The 23,979-nt window shown below is 39.9% G+C and overlaps 1 protein-coding gene across 1 annotated transcript in view; it reads left to right on the top strand.

Moving 5' to 3' along the window:
• The window catches only part of zmp:0000001114 (suppressor of tumorigenicity 14 protein homolog), a 99,872-nt gene extending 77,981 nt beyond the window's left edge, over window positions 1-21,891 (top strand). Inside the window, exons 16-19 of the mRNA XM_042107500.1 lie at window positions 12,936-13,101; window positions 16,124-16,398; window positions 17,156-17,292; window positions 21,536-21,891. Of these exons, the coding sequence (XP_041963434.1) occupies window positions 12,936-13,101; window positions 16,124-16,398; window positions 17,156-17,292; window positions 21,536-21,697 (740 nt within the window). The 3' untranslated portion in view covers window positions 21,698-21,891. The remainder of the gene's footprint in view (window positions 1-12,935; window positions 13,102-16,123; window positions 16,399-17,155; window positions 17,293-21,535) is intronic.
• The last annotated feature ends 2,088 nt before the right edge of the window (window positions 21,892-23,979 follow it).

Here is a 23,979-nt window from a genome sequence, read left to right as displayed (position 1 = left end):
TTGTATGTGTTTTCAATTTCCAACGATTCTAATTTCTAATTTAACTTCCCCTCGGTTTCTCTATAAATGTTACAAAATGTAGCCTACTATTAGCCTACTGAGCAAATATTCCTTACTTTCAAAGCCCAATATTGACAGATAGGCCTAATCTGATTTCCCACACGATGAGTTTAGGCAATGCCAGAGCCGAGATGTAGCGGTTTGCGTCATAAACCTGGCAGGAAAGTTCAGAGCGGTGCAGTCAGTTTAGTTTGTTAACTACCACAGTCACGAGTTGGGTCGCGATAGTCTGTCATTTTTAAAAAGTGGGTCCCCAGAAAAAAAGTTTGAGAAACACTGGTTTAAACAGCAAGCCGGTAAGAAAAACTATTGTCAAGACATTAGGCAATTAGGCTACTGTACCCCGGAATACAAAAATAAACTTCAGAAAGACAGAAAGTTTGTTGTACTGTATTCTGTAGTCTGTATTCTGTAGTCGCAATGACCGAATCAGTAGATATACCTGTTGTCAGTTGAGTTCGTTCAATTCATTTATTGTAGGCTGGTAGCCTAGGCAAATATGAAACGGAGATGTAACGTGGCTACCGGCGGGATTTTGAACTTGCATGTTTCATGCATTTTAGGGCAAAAAAAATACCATGGGATTGATGTGTTCTCCATTTGAGGAACGTAATCAATTGCGGACGTGCACATACAGCTCAGACACAGAGCGCATATAGGCCTAGGTTAGGCTACTTTCACTTTAGAGCGCATTCATTAGGCTACGTAAAAGATGCTTCATACCAAAACAACGATCAAACATTATCAAATGTATCATGACGTGTTGTCACAAAGACTTACTCCAATTAGAAAATCGAAACCAAAATCATGTAAGTTTAAGTGTTCTCTCACTGACGCCTGTAGGAGACGATCCAATTTTGTAAATTTGCACAACGTAAAGTTCAATATGAGAGTTAAAATAAAGCCAGTCATACAGCAGAACATTTTATTAAATATGTTACACCTACTAAATCATCAAAGTAAATTTCAAAACTTTTCAGCAACCGTGAGTCATAACTCGTCCTGACTGGGGCAACCTATAAGCCCCAGTCCCACTAATATGTCCCGCTCTGCTGAAAATGATTTAAAAGAAACCGTTTGCATGATCTTAGCTCCTCCGACCTTGTGCCGTGGGAGAGGCCCGTCCCACCTTACCCGGAGGTGGGAGAGGGGCGCCCATTGTTCCCCAGTTGGTCCTCTTTATAGCTCCGCTTTGCTCTTGCGATTTCATGTTTAACTTCCTTTTTTAGTTTTTCAAGCTCTGGAAGGTTCCCCGCTCTAAATGCCTGTTGTTTCCTGTATAGGAGTGCCCTGAGTGCTTTTGTCACCCATGGTTTACTATTTGGGTACACCTTTACAGTTTTTTCAGGAATAACATTATCTTCACAAAAGGTGACATAACAACTGACAACATCTGTGAGAACGTCAATGTCCGAACAGGATTGCTTAAACATTTCCCAGTCTGTACACTCCTGCAGACTCAGTATGGATTCCTCAGTCCTGACTTTAACCCACTTGGTGACCGTTTTTCCCCTCTGCAGTGCAGTGCAGTATGATGGGATAAGCTGAATACAATTATGGTCGGCCCCCCCAAGTGGAGGAAGGGGAATAGCTTTATATGCTCCTTTGATGGAGCCATAACACAAGTCCAGCGTTTTGTTGAGTCTGGTAGGGCACTTAACATATAGGTCAAAGTCCCTAATGGTTTTCTGAAGAGAACAATGATTAAAATCCCCAAGGATCAGCACTGGAGCGTCGGGCATGGGCGGACTGGCCATCTGGCATACCAGGCATTTTCCTGGTGGGACGACGCACCTTTTGGGCAGATAGAATAGGCTATATAATTTAATTATTTTGGACAACGATCGTCCCAAAGGAAGGACAATCAGCGGCCCATTGGTTACATTTCAATATTGAAACTGGACTGATCCAATAACAGCTCACATCAGACCCTACCCCTCCCATTTTGGCTCAGAGCCAGGATTCTGTGAGCGCATCAAAAATTAATCGAAGTTGCCTACATGAAATTGCGGCGGGTGCCGGTAGTGACAATTGTGCAAAATTAACACCAATGTAGACAAATAGCGCAACTTAAATTTTCTAAATGAATGATTTGCAAACCCAGACAGCAAAATAGTGTCAAATCGACGTTAATTGTTGGTCAGATTGATCAGTTTCCGTCAGACGCCCAAAATTCAACATCGATGGCATGAGTGGTGGTTGGTCTCTCAAAGTAGAGAAGGGTTCTTGGAAGGGTTATCATGGTAAAGAAGGGCTAAAAGACTGTAGACTGACAGAAATGTAGGTTACAAAACGTCACGTCATGCACAAGCCAACTAAGCTACAGTATATATAACCTTTACGATAGGTTACTGGAAGACACTAAAGATAATTAGTTCATGTAGCTGTACTGTTCCAAAATGTACCAGCAATGTAGGTAGGTAGTCTAGCCTACAGGAATAAAATATTTCCAGCAACAGCCCTGTTTATTTTGTGTTGTTTCAGTTGTCCTATAGTGATAACTGGTATAAATTACATTAATGTCTAAGACAATCTGGGTAATTTAACTCTTTACACATACAGTAGGCTTCAGAAATGTTTGGTGCTGCTGTCAATTTAGCCCATTGAATAATTTGAAATGACACTTTGAATTCAAGCAGAAACTCTTCTTTAATAATTGCTTGTTAGCCTACTTGAATATGGAGATCATATGCTCCATGCCTACCTCTGATCAGTCAGAGAGATAACCAATGAGGCCTAGGCTACATCACTTTCAGTGCTCCATGGCAGTTGAAAATATATGCATATTTAAGGGTAATGCAAAGATTTTGTATTTAATTAGGTGTGCCGACCGATTTGAGGGCCGCTGGGGCCAAATATGCCAGGGCCAATTTTTGGTCCGAGTCCGCCCTTGGCGTAGGGTGATATTGCCTGTAGTTTTTGGGTAGATTGCAATATAGTCTCTGAGGCATTGTCAGCGTTTGCTCTTGGATGAATATACACAACCATGACAACATTTTGGGGGAACTCTTGGGGAAGATCAGGGGGGCGCAGTGATACGCACAACAGTTCAATGTCTTTAGTGCACAGTCTTTCTCTTACAAGAACATTTTTGCAGTATCTTTGGTTCACATATAGGCAGACCCCGCCCCCTCGTGACATACCAGTTGCAGCAGCATCCCGATCAAGCCGCACGGGTGAGCCAAAGCTGTCAATGGCAAGTTCGGTGTCCGAATCCCTCCCTGACAACCATGTCTCTGTGATCGCCAACAAGCAAGCATCTCTGAATTCGTGTTGGAATCTGACATTGGCTTGCAGCTCATCAACCTTGTTTCGAAGAAACCGCGCATTCGAGAGAATTATGGAAGGCAAAGGGATACGGGAAAGGGGTTGTTTCCTTAGTCTTTGACGCAGGCCAGCCCACTTTCCTCGCTTCCTGATCTTGCAGGGAAACGCGCAGGTAGAATCCCTTTTTCCAATTGTTTGATCGGCAAGACAGTTTAGATCGGGAACCACTAGATCCACACCACAAAGATTCTGAAAGTAACTCCATTGGAGAAGAAAGTCTCTGCTGTATGTTATATGCTCCGGTTTGGTGAACCCGGTTAGCGCTTCCGCGATATAGATCACTGTCCACAGAAGGAACAAGACGGTTATCTCCATGATTTGATGCTTTTCTGTTCAACTTCAACAATAAAGTATATTAAAAGTCCAGCAGTAAGATGTTTTGTTGGCCATTAAATACTGTGCGTAAAAGGTGCGTAAAGACACAATCACAAAAACAAACAAACAGAGTTTACGATGTTTAAATAAAAGTTACTAGAATAATTTGAGGAATGTTTCTTTTGCATAGAATGTGTTGCCTTTCTTAACGCCGTCATGCACCTTCGCGTGAAGTGGAAAATCGATTCCTGAGCAATCGATGCCAACTAATTCAGCACCTTCACTTGGGACAGCGCCTTTGTAACGTCGAACGTAAGAGGCAGCGTTTTAAGAAGCTTCCTAAGGGACACTTCGGGGAACACACTTAGGAACATAAACAACTTTGGTAAGATATATCTTTTGAGTCTTCTTAGTGCGCTAAGAGTGAGCGTTATCGGGGAACCGGCCCCAGGGTTTTGCTGGGGACATTTTTAGCCAATTTTTATCGTACATTTCAAACACTTATACACCACATTCCTTGTTTCCGTTTGAACTAATCCCCACATTTCCTCCTTCGAGTTTAATATTGTTTCGCTAGATCGTTCGTTCATTCATTCATTCAGTAGGCTAGGCTAGTGTCGTAGGGGTGAACTAGCCAGCTAACAAACTGCACACGATGGTAGACCATTCTAATATTGTCCACCTGATTTTGGCGAAGCCATTTGAAAGTCTCCCTTAAAAGGAGAAACTTAAAATTAAACAGCAGGGCAGATCAGCACATACGATTGATTTAGTGCAAAAGATAGGGAAAAGTAACAGGGGCCGGTTCCCCGATAACGCTCACTCTTAGCACGCTAAGAAGACTCAAAAGATATATCTTACCAAAGTTGTGTGTTCCCCGAAGTGTCCCTTAGGAAGCTTCTTAACACGCTGCCTCTTACGTTCGACGTTACAAAGGCGCTGTCCCAAGTGAAGGTGCTGAATTAGTTGGCATCGATTGCTCAGGAATCGATTTTCTACTTCACGTGAAGGTGCATGACGGCGTTAAGAAACACAACACGTTCTATGCAAATGAAACATTCCTCAAATTATTCCAGTAACATTTATTTTAACATAGTTTAAGTTATCAGTAAAATATAAACTATAAACTAAATTATCAACTTGTCAGTAATATGTTCACACGATATGTTGTGACGGGTAGACTAACCGGGTAGGCCTATCCCTCGCTAATCATCCACCCTCCTTATCCCGTTATGCCACTTGTGCCGCTTCTTGACATGGATTTAACAACTTCTTAAAATGATGTAATACACTTTTATATTAATGGTAAGGTACCTTACAATTATAATTGATTGGCAAGCAGCTGCAGTTACTTCTGTTTAATGCGGTATTGATAGATAGGAAATTCAAGGTTCAAATTAAAAAAATGATTGCCATTGGTTAATGTTTTCAATAAAAAGCAACCTATCTTCAATGAACAGAGAGAGAGTTAGATACAGTAGGGTGGGGAAGCAACGTAAAAAAAGGGCACCAAGCTTCTCGTCAGAGGAACTTGAAGTTTTGCTGGACGAGGTGAGCTTGCACAAGGTGACACCGTTTTCCAGCTTTCGGAATAACTTGTGCAACAGCAACAAAAAAGAGCTATGGAGCGACTATGGACTACACGCCGTTTTTGATTTAATGCAAGGACACGTTGGATCGCTGCCATAGGCCTAGTTGGTCGCTTACTGGACACCACCATGCTTACCCATTTATAGATCTTAGCCATTTAGAGGTAAATTCTTTGCCAGCTTTTAATTATCAAAAGTGATTGCCAATTTGAAAGCTTTAAAGACATTACTAAATAGCCTAGGCTAATTACCACCATATTAGTTCTGATACCAAATACAGTAAACTTCATAAATAGGCCTGCATCCATTGCGAACATATTTTATTATTAGTCTTAAAATGTCCATAACATAAAATCATCGTTGAGCCACAACATTGTCAACATACTGTCGGCCTACCATAGTTTGACTTGTACTGCGCTGCGCTGATTTCTAAAGACTGCTGCACAGTGGCAGCGACTAGCGTCTTGAGAGCTCAAACAACGCTAAGAGAGAGCTTACGAATGGTCCAGACCAACCTTACGAACGTGTGACTTACAGAAGATATACTTAGCATACAAACGTGTCGGGAATCGTACCATAACGTTAAGAGAGAGGTAAGGGAATAGGTTAAGAACTACTTAGCGATAAGAACGTTTTGGGGAACCGGCCCCAGGTCTTTTCAGCTCTCCTGGTATGACAAAGTTAGCTGGCTGACTGAGAGTGCTGTGACAATGGAAATTTACTGCTGTCCACCTGAACCCAACATAGGCTATATTTGGATATCTTGCATAAGTCTGCTGACTATATGATATGCAGACAATATAAGAAAGTGGTCAATATTGAATATTTAGTCATATTTTAAAATATATTGGTATGGCAATGTATTTATTTAACATAGATGGAAATATATTTATTTAACATAGATCTTAAACTGGAATATGTTCAAGCTGCATGTGAATGTTATTTGTCTGTATGGGTGGCCATGCCTCTTGATGAAACAATCCCACGGATGTGTTGTTTGGTCAAAGGTGGGGTTTGGCAATCTGTCTAATAATAAAATGGCATATAAAAGGCATGAAAAGAGCAATGAACATGTGAGTGCATGTGCAAGATTAAGTTGCATGGGCAGGATTTTGATGACAAGTGTTTCCAGAGGAGGCCTTCCAAAGTGTCCTAAAAAGTTATGGCCATCACTTTGATTCAGAGAGACTGAGGTCTGAAATGTATTCAGATCAGGACTTGCAGGGTAACAGGGGAAAGCTGTGATTACTTGGTGTTCTCTAAAGGGGAGTTGGACAGTGCAATGCCTCAGCTTTACAAACTGTTGTCATTAGTGGCTACAATTGGAGCTACATCTGCAGGTGTAGAAAGGAACTTCTCCTGTTTAAAGTGGCCCAAGTCCTACACCCACTCTGCTATCCATTGAGAGGACACTGGTCAAGTCACTGGAAAAGACGCGTAGTTGGTACGACAGGGTCACACAGCATTTTCTTGAAAAGGAACGTAGGGCAAAATGTACGTATAAATAAAAAAAATTATGATGTAGGCCGAAAATGAGCTTCCCCTCTTTGAAAGACCATCAGCCGCCACTGAATCTTTGGAACGGCCTTCCATTACATGTAGGGGAATCAGGCATTGTTGAGATCTTTAAATTAAAAATGAAATGTATATTTTGTTTCAAAACACTTTGGCCTGGAGACAAATCACATGTACTTTTAAAGGGGTCATAGATTGCAAGGCATCACATTTCATACCAAGCTTTACATCATCAGTAGAAATAGCAACATTTAATATATATATTAATATTTTTTTTTTAAAAAGATAGAAATGAGTATAAACAAAGTAAGATATAATTAAAGGGGTGAAATGCAAAACCGAGTTTACCTTGGCATAGTTGAATAACAGAAGTTCGGTATTCCTTGAATTTCCCCTGGGGATCAATAAAGTATCTATCTATCTATCTATCTATCTATGTAAAATGAACATACAAGGAACTTCAAAATCCCATTGTCACCTCCTTCATATGGAAATCTTATAACTTGGAACTGCCGGCGTTAAACAGGCGAATCACAACAAAGCTAATAAATGACAACAATTTGGCGGCTGCATCTTATTTGGCTCTGGTCTGTACCTTTGTAACATCCCCGAAATCTATATAGACACCAGCCCGCTTCCTACTTCCAGCTCCTTAACCAGAAGTTCAATGACGCCGTTTTAATGCTTGGATTTTGTTCAAGTTAGTGCCAAATAGACACTGTACATTCTAAAAAAAAAGCCTTTATTGTAATCCCAAAACATGTCTGAAATGTTGTGTAAGTTATTCGACGTTGGCAAACTAGCAAGCTAACTACACTCCACTGTTTTTTGAACGGACATGTCTTGTGAATTCAAACATCTTTATGACTAGCAGTGCATTCCAAATGAAACTGTTTTAGCAATCGAGTTCCCTGTGAATTTTACACCCTGTGCAGTGGGTAAAGAGTAGGGAATAGAGCGTAAGGACCCTTGTGATCAAAATGCAACCTTAGCTAACATGCCCATTGATACTGCATTGGGTTAGGCTTGCAATGCTAAGTGCTGTTCCCATAATGTCACTTTAATGACTTTAATGACCAACCTTTAATGACACCAATTTTCTTGCTTCTCACAAAAACTAAAATAACTGACTACATTACTCCAATTCCCTGCACTGGCTTCCAGTAAGTCACAGAATTGACTTTAAAGCACTACTGCTTGTTTATAAATCAGTAAATGGAGCAGGACCTATACCTGAACAGTTCAGCTCTGGAACCAACTTTCGGATGGCATCAAAAAGGCCCCAACTGTAGCCAGTTTTAAATCTAGACTTAAGACCAAACTGTTCTCAGATGCCTTCTGCTAAGGCCATCCTTAAAAATATTTTTGTTTGCCGTAACCCGACCGTAAACTTGCGTTAAGACCGACCAATTTTTTTTTTTACTCTAAACAACAAATGCAAATGCAATAAAATAATATTTATTTATAATAATATTATATTTTAGTGGGCCTAAGTATTGTGAATGTAAATTTCCTACATACAAACTGTTCTCAGATGCCTTCTGCTAAGGCCATTGTAACACCCACCAACGTAATAAAAATCTGCACAAAATCTACACATTTTAAACGTAATAATCCTACCAACGTAATAATTTCCCACCAACGTAATAACTTTTGCCTACTGCCAACGTAATAACCAAATTTCCCACCAACGTAATTATTACGTTTGCAGGAAGTTATTACGTTGGTTGGAAGTTAAAAAAGTTATTACATTAACTTCCCACCAATGTAATAAATCAATGATTTAGTGTATAGTTGTCAGCAATTGTCACCATGTAATGATGTCACAAAGAAGAGGTAATGATCTCACAAAGAAGAAATGACCGAATTCCGTCCATAGGGGCGCTATAATAACCAATTTACGTTTTTGCTCGTATTTCAGGAACCATATGGAATGGACAATGGACTAGTTGTTCACACGTCCTTCTTTATCATAACATGCTGATTCACTTGGTGCCACACCCAACCGGGTCCATATAGACACTAATTACATTCAGAATAGCAGCAGGTTCAAACACCACAGGAAACAAAGGAGGTCATAGAGAGCCTTTCGTGCAACTAGTCCATTGGACAAATTTCGCGGCATTTTCAAAAATCTCAAAAGTGAAACTATTCTATCTCTCCCTAGTTGTTCCGATTCCCACGGAATTCCGTACATGTCATCTACAGACAAAGCCTATTGGCTTTTTCTGATTTTTGATTCGTCGCTCCATTTGAAAGTCAATCAATCAACTTTTAGGACATGGCCTATAACGTTTCTATTACCTATATTGTATCTTGTAAAGGTCGAATGCTATTCAAACTTTGTACACATAATCAACACAACATTCTTTGGCGGCACACTGAATTTCATGAAATTCTGTCCATAGAGAGCACTACATTAGTGTCTGCAGCCATAACCATAATAGGCACAGACAGTACATTTTTACCATAGGTCCCAAATCAATGTATGATCTCACAAAACAGAAATTACCCATTTCTTTCCATAGGGGGCACTATAATAAGCAAATTTACAGTTTTGCTCATATCTCCAGAACCGTATGGAATTTGTGACAAGTTCTTTCCATTTGTACCTTCAGATCTCCTGCATCCAATAAACTCAGTCACACCCATTTCCATCCTTCACATTTTCCCACCATTTTCTGAAAACTCAAAAGTGAAACTAATCTATCTCCTCCTTGACAGTTGTTTCAATTCCTACAAAATTCGGTACACATCATCTTCAGACCAAGCTTTTTTCGATTTTTGATTCGTCACTCCGTCTGAAAGTTACACATCAATCCAATTTTGGGACATGGCTTATAATGATTGTATTACCTATATTGTATCTTGTAAAAGTTCAATCCTTTTCAAACTTGGTACACATGATAAATTATACGTCTTCTGGATGCACACCAAATTTCGAACATTTCGGTCAATAGGGGGCGCTACAGCCCCCACCTTCATTCTACTAAAGCGCACTTCTTGCCATTTTGCTTGGACCAACAATCACCACTTGTGGTTATATTTTGTTATTGTTTCACTCAGATAAATGCCATAATTGCAGTTTGTAGCAGCCCTAGAACCGTAGAAACAGTTTTTAAATGTAGTATAGGGACAGGGGCTGTGTATAGGGACAGGTCCCAGACTCTTTATGCAAAGTTGATTAAGCATCCATTGTGTTTTTACCTTACATACATTCAACACCTTTAGTGTGGGCCAAGCAGATTACTGCACAGGATATCATTGTCTTTCTACCTTTAGTTATTTTCATCACCTTTTTTCTGGGGGCCAAGCAGCTGTGAATGTACCCATGCCTTCTCTTACTGGGGGCCAAGAAAGCTGCAGTGTTTCTACTCATTGACATGGAATGTTGATTAACTTTTTTACCACTTCATAGCCACCCTACCAGCCAATCAGAAAAGATTATATCTTCTGGGTGATAGATCATAACACTATAATGACATTAGCTATCGATATAATCACTGTTTTACATACTTTACTTGAGACAAGTAATAACAATAACAAAAAAACACAAGGGGTGTCCATGTAGCTTTGCATGGCTCCTTGTAAAGGTGATGAATAATAAGTAAAGGTATAAGTAAATGGTAAAGGGGGGGGGGGGGGGGTCCATGTTTTATGGTCATGAGATGGTTTACATGGTGACAATTGTTGACAACTACATTGGTGGGAAATTATTACGTTGGCAGGATTATTACGTTTAAAATGTGCAGATTTTGTGCAGATTTTTATTACATTGGTGGGTTATTACGTTGGTGGGAAGTTATTACGTTGGTGGGTGTTACAGGCCATCCTTAAAAATATTTTTGTTTGCCGTAACCCGACCGACTCTGTCAATTTAGAACCGACCCAAATATTTTTTTTTTTCCCCTTTTAGTCCGACCGACTTGCCTGTTGTAAGACCGACCAATTTCTTTTTTTTACTCTAATCTACACCATTGGTTTACGCATGTCACACTATGGCCTATACGCTTCCTTTCATTCACACAAACATCTCGACAACACTTTAACTTGACATAAAGTTCTGGAAGAACTGTGTCCAGATCTTTTCCCATCCCTTCTCCCCTCTAGTCTAACGGTGACCTTGTCAAAGATTTAAAAATTTTTGTGGTCTATCCAGCATTTCTCAAACTATGGGTCCACAACGTGGAGGCTCCTGGTCCGCGGAGCCGTGGAATGAAATTAGGCCCGGTGCTTTGTCTGATAATTTGCTGCGCAGTTGATCAAGAAACCGCGGACCAACAGAAAAGAGAAAACAAATGTTTCTGCTATCAGGAGGAAATACTTTCTAATTCGATGTCATTAGACATGGAGCCATACAATTAAGTAGTGGTATGAGCATTCATTCAATGCATGTGTGTGCGCGTCTGCGTGAGAAACTGAAACTACTCGATAATGTTGGTAGCAAAGCTCCGCTTCAACCTGTTGGAAGGCTATTATGTTATTTATTTAACGACATTTAATAGAACGTGGATTATTGGAACTTCAATAGAAACAGAGCAGAGACTGTATAATAGGCCTACACTGTCTAACATTGAGTATTGTAGGCCTATAGTCAAATTTGAATATAACGTGGCCAAAAGCTATTGTAGCCTTAGTCTTTTTGTTAAAGATATCTAGATCAATGATTTATGCCTTATCTGCTCCGCTGTTTACCGTACACAAAAGCTGGTATTGTGTTTCCTGAATCCTTACATTCAGGCATTCAAATTAAATTTCATTAAAAAACATCTCTTCTCCATTTGCCTACCAGTGTATGACGCTTGCATAATGGAAACATCCCAAAACAATAGCACCCATATAATTGCTGTTGTTTTGAGAAGTATTTCTCATGCAAGCATCATGCAACAATGCAAAAGCAATGCAACTAATAATTATTTCTTACATTCAATTATTCTTACAAAGCAGTCCTCTGATGTGCATGTTTTCACAAAGTTTTTGTGAACAGCACTTTAAAAACATTGAAGTGAAAGAGCATGTATAACAATATAGGCATAATAATAATTGTGATAATGAGAATGATAATTTGATGGGGGGTGGGTTTGGGTATGTGTAGGTGGGCCCAATGACCCCTAAGTCTGCCATGACCGGGCCTCAGGTCAAAGAAGTTTGAAAAAGGCTGGTCTATATAACCTGCAGTCTATATAACCTGCATCAGAATGAGGTTTGCAATGGTGCGCCTGAAGGCACGGGTTGAAGACACAGTCAGTGACGTCACGATACGCAAATGTGTTTAAATTCATACCTACGTAATCACCATGACCAAAATGTTACTTTTTTTATTGATTGATTTTATTTTATTATCTTGAAAAAAAAAAATATTGACCTACCTACCGACCCCATTTTTTAAAATGTTTGGCTGTTACTGCAAACAAGAATATGTTGCAATATTTTGAGTTACAAATTCTGAATCTGCCTTTAAAGGGACACCAGGCAAGCCTGATGCTTTTTCTCTACAAAACTCCCCCTCGCTCGGTCTGAAGCTCTTTTCCTTTTCTTTACATCTTCCGTCAAGGGTTTTCGCTGCTTCTTCGCCGGCTCTGCCATTATACACACGTTTGCAACAATGGCTAGCGTTTCGTTAGCCTGCCTCTGTGCTGTGGATGCAGGATGTAAACTGATCCTGCTTCGGTCGGCGGGTACGATACACTGAACTTGCAAGCGGGATATTCTTCCAACAGGCAGTAGGGGCGGGCGAGAGAGTCTTTAATCGGCCTGTAATGAGTCATTTAACCATATACCGACTTACGAAGATGAGTAATTAACACGAAAACGTTGCCTGGTGTCCCTTTAAATTATTCTACTTTGTGTCTTTAAGTTTTGTCTTTTTAGTTATTCTTTATTTTTTAAATTGTTTTACCTTGTGCGTTTTATGTTTTCTTTTTTATTATGATCTTTACCTTTTAAACCATTCTTTGACTATTTCCCTTCTATGTTTTTATTTGCTATTATTATGTTTGCTTTTGTTTATGTGAAGCACATTGAATGACCTCTGTGTATGACATGCGCTATATAAATAAACTTGACTTGACTTGTTTTAAAATCAGACTAAACCTGTAATTAGGGACACTCATTGATATTTTGTTGTAGACTGCGGAGTCCGGCCATACAAACATAACCGCATTGTGGGTGGGCAAGATGCAGATATTGGAGAGTGGCCTTGGCAGGTTAGCCTGCACTTCAGGACAAATGCACATGTGTGTGGAGCCTCCATTATATCAAACACATGGCTACTGTCTGCTGCCCACTGCTTCCAGTAAGTAACAATGTCTTCTTTTTCTTTTTAAATTGGGATAAAGGGCTGGAATTCAACTTGTTGTGCTTGAGGTCAGGTGAGTTAAAATCCACATTAATGAGTAAAATAGATGAGGTCAGTCACCATTGGCAGGTTGCGGAAATAGGCCATTTTATACAACATTTTAGGCCTCTGTCAAGTGTGTAATTCGAAAGTATATCTGACATTCAAAACTCCTGTCTTTGAATGCCATAGTCCCATCAGGATTGAGTTGTATTCTGTACACAGCTGAATCTTGCTGAAAATTGCCCAGATTTTTAAAACTGCAGGCACTGCAATGCAGTCTCTATCCTTTCAAATGACAGCTTGATGGGCCATTAAATTTGACAGGCACCAATGATTAACGCTTATCTAATGTTGTTGGGATTTGTGGCTAACACCTATCTAACCATTTGCATGATTTAGGTTACATCCACACTATGCTTCTTTACATTAGAAGCTCACCGAAAAAAAGAAGGGTTCACTGGCCTGTTCTTCTTCTTCAGTGAGTTTTTTTTAGCAGTTTGCAAACGGAGTGCATTTCCACCACCATCTGCTGGTCTGAGGTGTAATGGCAGGTGTACCCCTTAGCCTCGTAATGGCCGCTGGGTGAATAAGGCGAATAGTCAGAAGGGCTTGAGGATCATGAAAACGTGCCCAAAATTAACATTCCTAACTCCTATAGAACCTAGATCTTAGCATATGTGGTGAAATTCTGAGCTCTGTTGTTATTTTCCTGTACTGGCGCATGCCTGTGACGTAAATGTGTACGTGATGAGAGCAACCATTACCAGATTGGAGCAGACTTTTGCGTTTTTACCCTTTAGACGGGAACGTGACAGTGGAGCGTTTTTAACATTTCTCTTGGTCTCACTTTTTTGCGTTTTTAAGCCTCAAAACGCCGAAAGGCACATCTGATAAAAATGTGTTGATGTTTTCACCCATGAGCATTGTCATGTAAACAGGGCCTTAATGATTGGACGTGGTCAGTCTGATGTTTCCTTCCCTGGTTTGTTGTGTTCAGATCTTGTGATAATGGCCAGGTGCCCCTTTTCCAGAAGAAAATAAAAAAATCCCCTGCAATGTTTCATGACCCACTTCCACTTCCACATGCTGGCAGTGAAAGCAACATGGTTAAACGAAGTACAAGCTTTACTGATTTTGCCATCTTTGGTAGCATTTTTAGTGCAATTGAACTGCATTTTACAACTGTGTGAATTGTCTTTTTATCTTGTTGACAATTGACCCTCTGTTGGTGTAACGGATGCCAGCTAGCTTAGCTGTGCGTGTGGAACGTTGGTAAACCTCACTCCCCGACGCCTCAAGAGTGCTGCTGGCATGCGAGCCAGTAGCCTGGGCTATTGAAACAGTTGTGGGCAGAGGAAACAGTTGGTGGGAGTCAAAGTTAATAACAACTGACAGTTGAGATGGCTGAACAGTTAAATAGTTGAGTAATTTAAATAGTTCAATTATTTAATAGTGAATTATTGTAGTGAGGACATTTATTTTGAAACAGTTGTCTCTGCAGATAGATAGAACAATTAGGAAGTGGTTTATAAAATATGTATCCTCACCCTAACTAATCATTAGTGAATGTGTAACAACTGTTAAATAATGGAAATATTACTTCATCAAAAACATATTATTGCATCATTTATTAAGTATTAATAATAATGTATAAACATATTTTAGATATAGGCTTATTAACAAACCTATGAACAAACAATACCTGTGTGAACAAATGCTTTACTGATGATAAATAGATAGATAGATAGATACAGTAGATAGATAGATAGATAGATGGATAGATACTTTATTTATCCCCAAGGGGAAATTCAAGGGTCTCAGTAGCATACAGACATCACACACAACATGCACTTACAGCAGAAATGGTAAACATAAGTATAAGTATAAACATATAACTAAACTCCACTGTACAATAAAGACAGTAAAAGATAAGAAAACTAACAAAAAAAAGTTGCGAAGTAAAAAAAGTAAAAAGTAAACAAAAGACGGTAAGAAAAACACAAAGACACAGAGCTACCTCGTCGGCGCCGGAACCGGAAAATTATGTATGAATTACTAATGATGAACAAACCATTAACTAATAAGTAACAAAGGCTTAATAAATGATGAATTGTGTGTAGTTATTATAAAGTGTTACCAGGAATGGGCATGCTAAACAAACCGTAAGCACTGTCTATTGCTCCCAGGCAGTAACTGTTGTCAGATATTGGAAAGATTTCCCAATTTTCAGCAGTATTCAGATTTTATGTGATGGTAATTTTTTGCACTGTACCCATACTTGACTGTATTAGACTGTATTTTGTTATGATTTCTAAGAATCAGAATTACAAGTTTTAATACCTACTAAGTCTATAGGTTTTCAAGGCTTTTCTATGGGAATCGACCCCTGCCTGGCCGTTGTTTGTCTGACCTAGCAACAGTAAGATGGGAATGCTGGACTTGACAGAGGTGTATGGTTTTGTGATTTATGTATGAAGGCAGTGGTGTGGTCGAAAAACATTTCTGTCTTGCAATTGGAAATGGCATTGTAGATGCATCGTATTGTCGTATCTTGAATTATCTTGAATTTTCCCTTGGGGATCAATACAGTATCTATCTATCTATCTATCTATCTATCTATCTATCTATCTATCTATCTACTGTATCTATCTATCTATCTATCTATCTATCTATTTAAAAACACTGTATTATGATGAAAACAGAGTAGTGTGGATGTCACTCTAAACTTATAGAACAATACCAAACAACATGAAGCTGATGATGAATTCTTAAAATATGTAGCTAACCTATACTGTATGTAGTGTCTTCATTGATCAGAGATCAACAGTATGGGGAGAAAATAAATAAAAAAATATTAGGCATATCAAATTTCCTGAAAGACTTTGTGGTTGTAAGGGACCAAAAGGACACAGGAGTTGTTATTTTCTGAACTACCCAGTCTTTCACTGCTCTCTCATGGCTTTCTGCTTCATGACAGGAATGATAATGCAGGAGATTGGCTGACATATAGTGGTCTTCGGGATCAGTTCAAGGTCACTGATAAGGATGTGCAACTGCGTAAAGTGAAGACCATCATTCCACACCCTGACTACAATCCTATGACATTTGATTATGATATTGCTCTGCTAGAACTAGAGCAGCCACTGAAGTTCACTAACCTGATCCACCCCATCTGTCTGCCTGCCAAATCACATGTTTTCTCAGCAGGTACACCTTGCTGGGTTACAGGCTGGGGAACCTTACGAGAAGGAGGTAGGTTTCTCTTGGACTCTTAAAATTAGCCAAATTTGCAGGATGCAGTTTGTGTTTATTGTGGGGTTTTTCAGTTGTCAAGACGTCTCTGTCTCTGGAATCCATGTCATTCTTTTCATGTTCACAATCAATCCTGTACACTTAAGAGGTGTAGAGCCAGAGATTGGGTCAGTTCACTCCATTTTTACAATCTCAGTTATACTGAGACAAATGCTAATATGATTGGGAGAGATACATTTGTGGCACAAGCCATTTTAGATAGCAGTTATGATTGATTTGGATGAAATGTTCTGATGTTTTAAATTGGTCATAAAAGTCATACTTATTTGAACAAGCCAGACTCCTGGTAATTTCAGGATATAGGACCCTTTAGCATTATTTGGTAAAACATTAACTAGGGGTACAAGGTGTGAGGGACCTGACTGTGGGTGTGCAACAGGATTGAGGTGTTAGGGATATATTTCAGCTAAGTAGCTATTAGCCAACAGATTTTCGGCAACACAAGCCAGATGGATAACAGGTGCATTTATTCTGTGTATTTGGTGAAGTAATCCTGTAGAAGATGACTGTGTACCATACAATGAAAAGTTTGGGTGGCTTGTAAGAAAGGCACATAGCCATAAACCATGAAATATATTTGAGAATGCTATAAAACCTAAACATTATGTGAAGTTGATATTTGAGTTCATGTTCACTCATATAGGATACAGTATGTGAAATTAAAACCATCCTGGGTTTATGTATTACTTTTTTATAGGACTCCTTGCCCAAGTACTGCAAAAAGCAGAGGTCAAGATAATTAATGACACAGTGTGTAATGTGGTGACAGAGGGCCAGGTCACCTCAAGAATGATGTGCAGTGGATTTCTCAGAGGAGGGGTGGATGCCTGCCAGGTTTGTTCTTGTTGTAATAGTGATAATAAATAATAGTGATAATAAATATATAAATGCCTCAATATGATTTTTCATTTTGGGGCACTTTTTAACATCTGAACTTCTGACATTTCTAAACTTCTTATTTGAAATATTTACAGTGCATAAATATCTCTTCCTGGTCCCTCCTTTAGGGCCCTATCATGACATTCTAAAGTGCATCGTCACTTGTCAAAAATCTATTCAAATTTAGTAGGATGTCCAGTTCACATTCGGAGGGGTTTCGTTATCAAAAGTGGAGCGCATGGCGCAACAAGGTGTTCCTAGGTTTTTTAATCAGTCATATGGGTGTGTTTGGGGCGTAACATCATTTTAAACCAATGAGAATGACATCTGGCATTCCCTTTAACGGCGCAAAGCGCGATATGTCAAATAAATGCATCGGTATTTTGGCATTCAACGGCGCATTTGAAGGAGGCTGCTTGCGAGACCGTATGAAATAGTCATTCTTAAACCATGCATTACTAAAACCTAGCATAGCCTTCACGCATTTGCACTCGTCTATTATTTGAACTCATTGGCAAAGTGAAACTAACTTCACCAAGATGTCAGTCAACGAAGACAGTTATATGCAGTTACTTTCACTATTGACGGACAATGGGTTACCATCGAAAACATAGGCTGGAAAAAGCAACACTTACCCTAATATTGCTCAAATGACTGAATAAAACAACATAGTTTTAGGCTACAGGGAACTGCGACGTCCTCTATTTTCACCTGTTGCTGCAGCCGTCATGTCGGGATCTGGGGGTGTCTCAATGAGTTTCACATTCCTGTGCCGGCTTGCTAGGTGCTTGCTCAGATTTGAGGTGGAATTTTTCGCTAGACAACATTTTTCTTCCCACGAAGAGTGTACAGCGTTAATGTTTTTTTCTTAATGTCTGAACTGCAATGAATTAAATGCTCCATGTTCGAGCTCTCTCCTGCACTCCATGTCTTGCACATGTGTGTCTGTTGTTTACATCTATATCGCGCATCTATAGCCTACATCATTGTCACGAGTTAGTGTCACAAAATCCATATGGCAAAATCCCAAATTCTTTTACTGTCTATGGCAAAATCACGGTTTAGTAAGCAGTAATGCAGGCTGCTTGCAGGAAAGTAAAAGTAATCTAATTACTGTTTTTGCAATTGTAATCCCTTACTTTACTCGTTACTTGAAAAAAGTAATTGGATTACAGTAACGCGTTACTTCTAACGCGTTACTGCCCATCACTGCTGTTGACATGCGCTCTTAAAATAGCATATGAACAACTCGCCATTGACTTCTGACCAGGTTTAGGTGGTGTATGATAGCGATTTTTAGACAACGTGCCAGGCCCCTCCCTAGGTTTTTAATTGCCACACCCCTGGTCGCAATGTTATTAATGCAAAAAAATAAACGTGCAAAATACCGAATTAAGCTTTGCGTGGGTGAATAACGAGCTTTACGCCATGCGCTGGAGCCCAAAATACAGCCCTTAGTCTCTAACAAGAAATGAGCCAGCCCTTAAATAGGCATGGCAGTCACAAACAATTAACACAACCACATGGACTGAACCATTCTGGAGTTGTGAACACTCATACCATCCATCCATTGCTTGACTGTCTGGCTGGGTTCAAGGCATGGATGGGTGCAAACTTCCTCAACCTCAATGAGAGTAAGACTGAGATAATTGTTTTTGGCAAAACTTCTCCGGCCTTCTCAACCGATGCCCTGGGCCCTCTCGCCTCTTACATCAGGCCTTCTGTCAGAAATATGGGCGTGAATTTTGACAGTGCCTTCAAGTTCGAGCAGCAGGTCAGTGCAGTAGTTAGGAAAAGCTTTTTCCACCTGAGAACCCTAGCTAAGACCAAAGCCTACCTGCACCAGAGTGATCTAGAGATAGTCATCCATGCCTTCATAACATCTCAACTAGACTACTGCAATGCTCTATACACTGGCATTGATCAACCACAGCTCCGCCGCCTGCAGTTGGTTCAGAACTCAGCTGCCCGACTCCTCACCTGTACAAAAAAGCGCGAACATATCACCCCAGTCCTCGCATCGCTCCACTGGTTCCCCATCCGCTACAACATTGACTTTAAACTTCTACTGAGTGTTTACAAATCCCTCCATGGTCTGGCCCCCACATGCCTGTCTGATCTTCTCCACCACCACATCCCCACCAGAGCACTACGGTCAGCTGACCAATTGCTGTTGGAAGTGTCCAGGTCCAGGCAAAAAAAACAAGGGGGACAGAGCCTTTGCAGTGGCAGCCCCCAGACTTTAGAACTGCCCTCCACATCCGTGCAGCCCAGTCTCTGAATATTTTTAAGTCCCATTTAAAGGAGAATTCCGGTGTGATATTGACCTAAAGTGTATTGAAACATGATACCGAGTGTGAACGTATGTCTCATAGCCCATCTCGGCTTGTCCCCTGCACTCCAAAATCTGGCGCTAGTTAGCCGATGCTACCAACAGCTTTTTCAATAGTGGTGCTTCGGCATCGGGCTAGCCATGCAAATAAATCACTGTTTTACACCCATTTACGAGGCTCAATGTATCTCCACACTTCATTGGTAGTGAATAGGGCCCTGACATTTAAAACGAGACATTGAGAACTTTGAAAAAGCACTGGTAGTTTACTTACAAGACGATTTATACAGACAGTATCTTCACGAAGTTTAGCGTTTGCAGCCATCTTGAATTTAGTCACGATAAGTCGAGCAACGAGTAAGAATGAACAGTTATGATAAGGGATCAGATTCCAAAAATAATTCAGTGGAAATGCATGGATTCCAGTTTCTTCCAGTAGCAGCAACTGGAATCCATGCATTTCCACTGAATTATTTTTGGAATCTGATCCCTTATCATACCTGTTCATTCTTACTCGTTGCTCGACTTATCGTCGACATCTTGACTAAATTCAAGATGGCTGCAAATGCTAAACTTCGTGAAGATACTGTCTGTATAAATCGTCTTGTAAGTAAACTACCAGTGCTTTTCTCCAGTTCTCAATGTCTCGTTTTAAATGTCAGGGCCCTCGGAAGTCTACCAATGAAGTGTGGAGATACATTGAGCCTCGTAAATGGGTGTAAAACAGTGATTTATTTGCATGGCTAGCCCGATGCCGAAGCACCACTATTGAAAAAGCTGTTGGTAGCATCGGCTAACTAGCGCCAGATTTTGGAGTGCAGGGGACAAGCCGAGATGGGCTATGAGAGATACGTTCACACTCGGTATCATGTTTCAATACACTTTAGGTCAATATCACACCGGAATTCTCCTTTAAAGACCCACCTCTTTTCACTTGCCTTTGATTAGTGTCTCCTTGTGCCAAGTGCCAGTGCATAGTGTCTCCTGGTTACCTTGTGTTAAATGTTCTCTTTTTTGCATTATTTTAACTCCTACAGTCATTGTCTTGTAGCCCTTTTCTTTTTTCTTTTTGCCTTAAATCATTCCTTTGTTGCGCTTAAACACTTTATTGTGAAGCACTTTGGAGCGGCTCAGCTGTCTGTTTTTTTCCCTCTTGGCATGCATGCTGGATGTGACATGGGGGTGTGGCTGCATCGTCGATTCTACATTTGATTTTGAAGTTTGAGATTGTGATGTCATTTCGATTGATTTTCAACTTAAAAACGATATTGTGACACCCCTACACATGACACAAAATGAAACTCCTCAAATGTGAAGGAGAGAGATGATACTTGCAGGTGTGTGTGTGTGCATGCGTGTTTGCATGCACAATGTCCTGGCATATGCAGGGCATTTTGATGAAATAAACAACTTTTGCCGTGTTTTGCTTTCTGTGTATAATGAAGCTTCATTTAATATAGAGTAATTGGTAGCTTAGCTAACTCCAGTCCTGGTAAGGACTACATGAAGTTTGACTCATGTCCTTGCCAGTAAACTTAAAAACTTAAACAGCTAAAGAAGCCAGGCATTTACAGAGCTACTCTTTAGGGGCATGAACATGGGGGCTCATGAACATGCCCCCAGAGTGTAGCGCTGGCTGAAAAAATGACATATTATTTCATAAACTCTGATTAAGTAATTGATGTGCACTGAGCTATGTGTCCAACTGCAAAACGACATACTTTGGAGAGACAAATGCATGCATCTACACTATGTGACCGTAGATTATTGAACACCCTCAACCTTAAAATCACCATAAATTTAGAAAAAAAGACTTTCTATATGTCTTCTGTATAATATGTTTAACTCTTTTCCCCCTCATTACAGGGAGACTCGGGTGGCCCCTTGGTGTGTCTCTCAGAGGCTGGAAAGTGGTTCCAATCAGGCATTGTGAGTTGGGGTGAAGGTTGTGCCCGTCGCAATAAGCCTGGTGTATATACTCGTGTAACTAAACTGCGGGACTGGATCCATGAAAAAACAGGTATCTAGTGCAGAGGTGTTTGGGTTGGAGGTCATATATGGGTCATTCCATATAGATTTGGAAAAAAGAGCAAAAATACACTCAGGTTACTACTGTATATACTTGTTTTTGTAAGTTTGGGCAGGCTTGGAATAATACTTTTTAAGACATTAATGTCTAAACATGGCTTTGGAGGTAAGGTATTTTTTATAGTAAAAATGATGAAAAATCAAGGCTGCAAAAATGGGAATTGGGAATTGAATGGGACATTGGGAATTGAAAATTTAAATATTTAAGATAGAATATTTAAGAATGAAGACAGGTCTTAGCTTTGGAACTTAAAACATTATGTAGACAAACTCTGAGCAAAATCTCAGACGATGCAGCAACTATTTTCTTGATTCTGATTTAACATAGAGGGCTCTATCTTGGCGATCTAAAACGTATGGTCACTGGTGAAAAGCTTAAATACATTTAGGGGTGTGTCCAGTCCACATTCAGGGTGGTTTTGTTATCAAACGACGGTTGCTTGGCACAAAAAGGCGGTTCTTACGTTTCTTAATCAGTCATGGGTGTGTTTTGGGTGTAACATCCTTTAAACCAATGAGAATGACATCTGTTATTCCCTTTAACAGCAAGCAGTGCAACTTTAAACAGCGCATCAGTATTTTAATAGTCAGCGGCGCATTTGAAGGAATCTGCTTGCACGCGAGACCAAGTATAGCCTACACACATCTACACTCGTCTATTATTGGCAAAGTGAAATTAACTTCGTCGTCTCATAGTCAACGACAAAACAGTTATAAACAGTTAATTACTTTCACTATTGACTGACAAGGGGTTACCATCAAAATCATAGTCTGAAAAAAGCAACATTTACCCCAATAATGTTAGAATGACTGAATAAAAATCCTAAGGCTATTTATCCTGCAAAGAAGTTGTTTGGGACTGCTTGCTAAGGGCTGCTTACATCTCATGACAGCGCATCTTCACAGCTGTGCTTTAGATGCGCCTTTCGCTATAGACCAGGTTTTTCTTGGTCAGTGGCGTAATGATTTTTTTAAAGGGTGTAAGATAGCAATTTTTGGGTCATGTGCCAGACCACACCTTCTGCCACACCCCTGGGCGCAAGGCTTAATAAAAGTGAAGCGCATGGTGAAAAATTTGAGTGTAAGATAGGAATAAGCTTTGCGTCGTGATAAGAATAAACTTTGTGCTTTGTTTTTGACCGCCAAAATAGAGTCCAGAATGATCCATATTTGGCTTTCATTAAAAAGTGTTCAACTCTGGTGATGGAATGTTTGTAAAAGACAATGGTACTATCACATTGACATTCAGCTTCGGTAGTATGATGTAATGTTGCAACCACTGTCCTCAAATTGCGGATTTCTTAACTCAACCCAACATTTCTGTTACTTGCTAGTTACCTTGTGTTACCAGTAGACTATTTCTTCTGTACAAAATTGTATGATAGCTTATGTCGTGTGTCTGCTGTAAAGTATGGTCATGCAGGTTATCATTCCCTTTGAAAGTACAACGTTTATTGTGAACAACTGATATCTTAAAGGATAATTCCGGTATTTAGCCCTTTGAGTCCCTTTTCTGGTTTGTTTTGGATGAACTAGAGTGGTAGACACCGAAATTTTGAGAATGTGTCCTGTCTCGACTTTCTGACTTGTTTTGAATCGCTTTTGACTGTTTCAGAGTGGCTGGCTTTAGGCATGCACAAACAACCCTTAACGTTTGTTTCAAAACTGTGCAACTCACTGAGTGGTTAGTGAATAGCAAATTACATGGCTTGAAATCATACATTGCGCCGATATATTTGTTTTTACTAATCAACGAACACCACTAACCACTTGGTTACAGTTTTGAAAACCAACGTTAAGGGTTGTTTTAAGAACATGATTGTGCATGCCCATAGCTAGCCACTCTGAAAGAGTCAAAGGCGATTCAAAACGAGTCAGAAAGTCGAGACAGGACCCATCGTCAAAATTCTGGTGTTCACCACTCTAGTTCATCCAAAACAAATAAGAAAAGGGACTCAAAGTGCTACCGGAATTATCCTTTAAGTTCATATCAACAGTGTGACACAGAATTCAATTTATCTAACTGAATCATGTAAGGTAAAACAAAGTTCAACCAGGAATGGAAATGCTGACAAAGGGTCTGTATACAACCTTGCCACCCCTTCTTTGTTAAATGAATCCCACCAACCTTAGCAAGAACAATGAAGTTATTAATCTGATATTAGTGTTACCATTTTTTTTGTTATGTTTCCAAATGTAAGTTTTTCTCACATACCAATACA

The sequence above is a fragment of the Alosa sapidissima genome, chromosome 10 (assembly GCF_018492685.1).
Source record: "Alosa sapidissima isolate fAloSap1 chromosome 10, fAloSap1.pri, whole genome shotgun sequence".
NCBI lineage: Eukaryota > Metazoa > Chordata > Actinopteri > Clupeiformes > Clupeidae > Alosa > Alosa sapidissima.
This window is presented reverse-complemented; position numbering and strand designations above follow the sequence as displayed.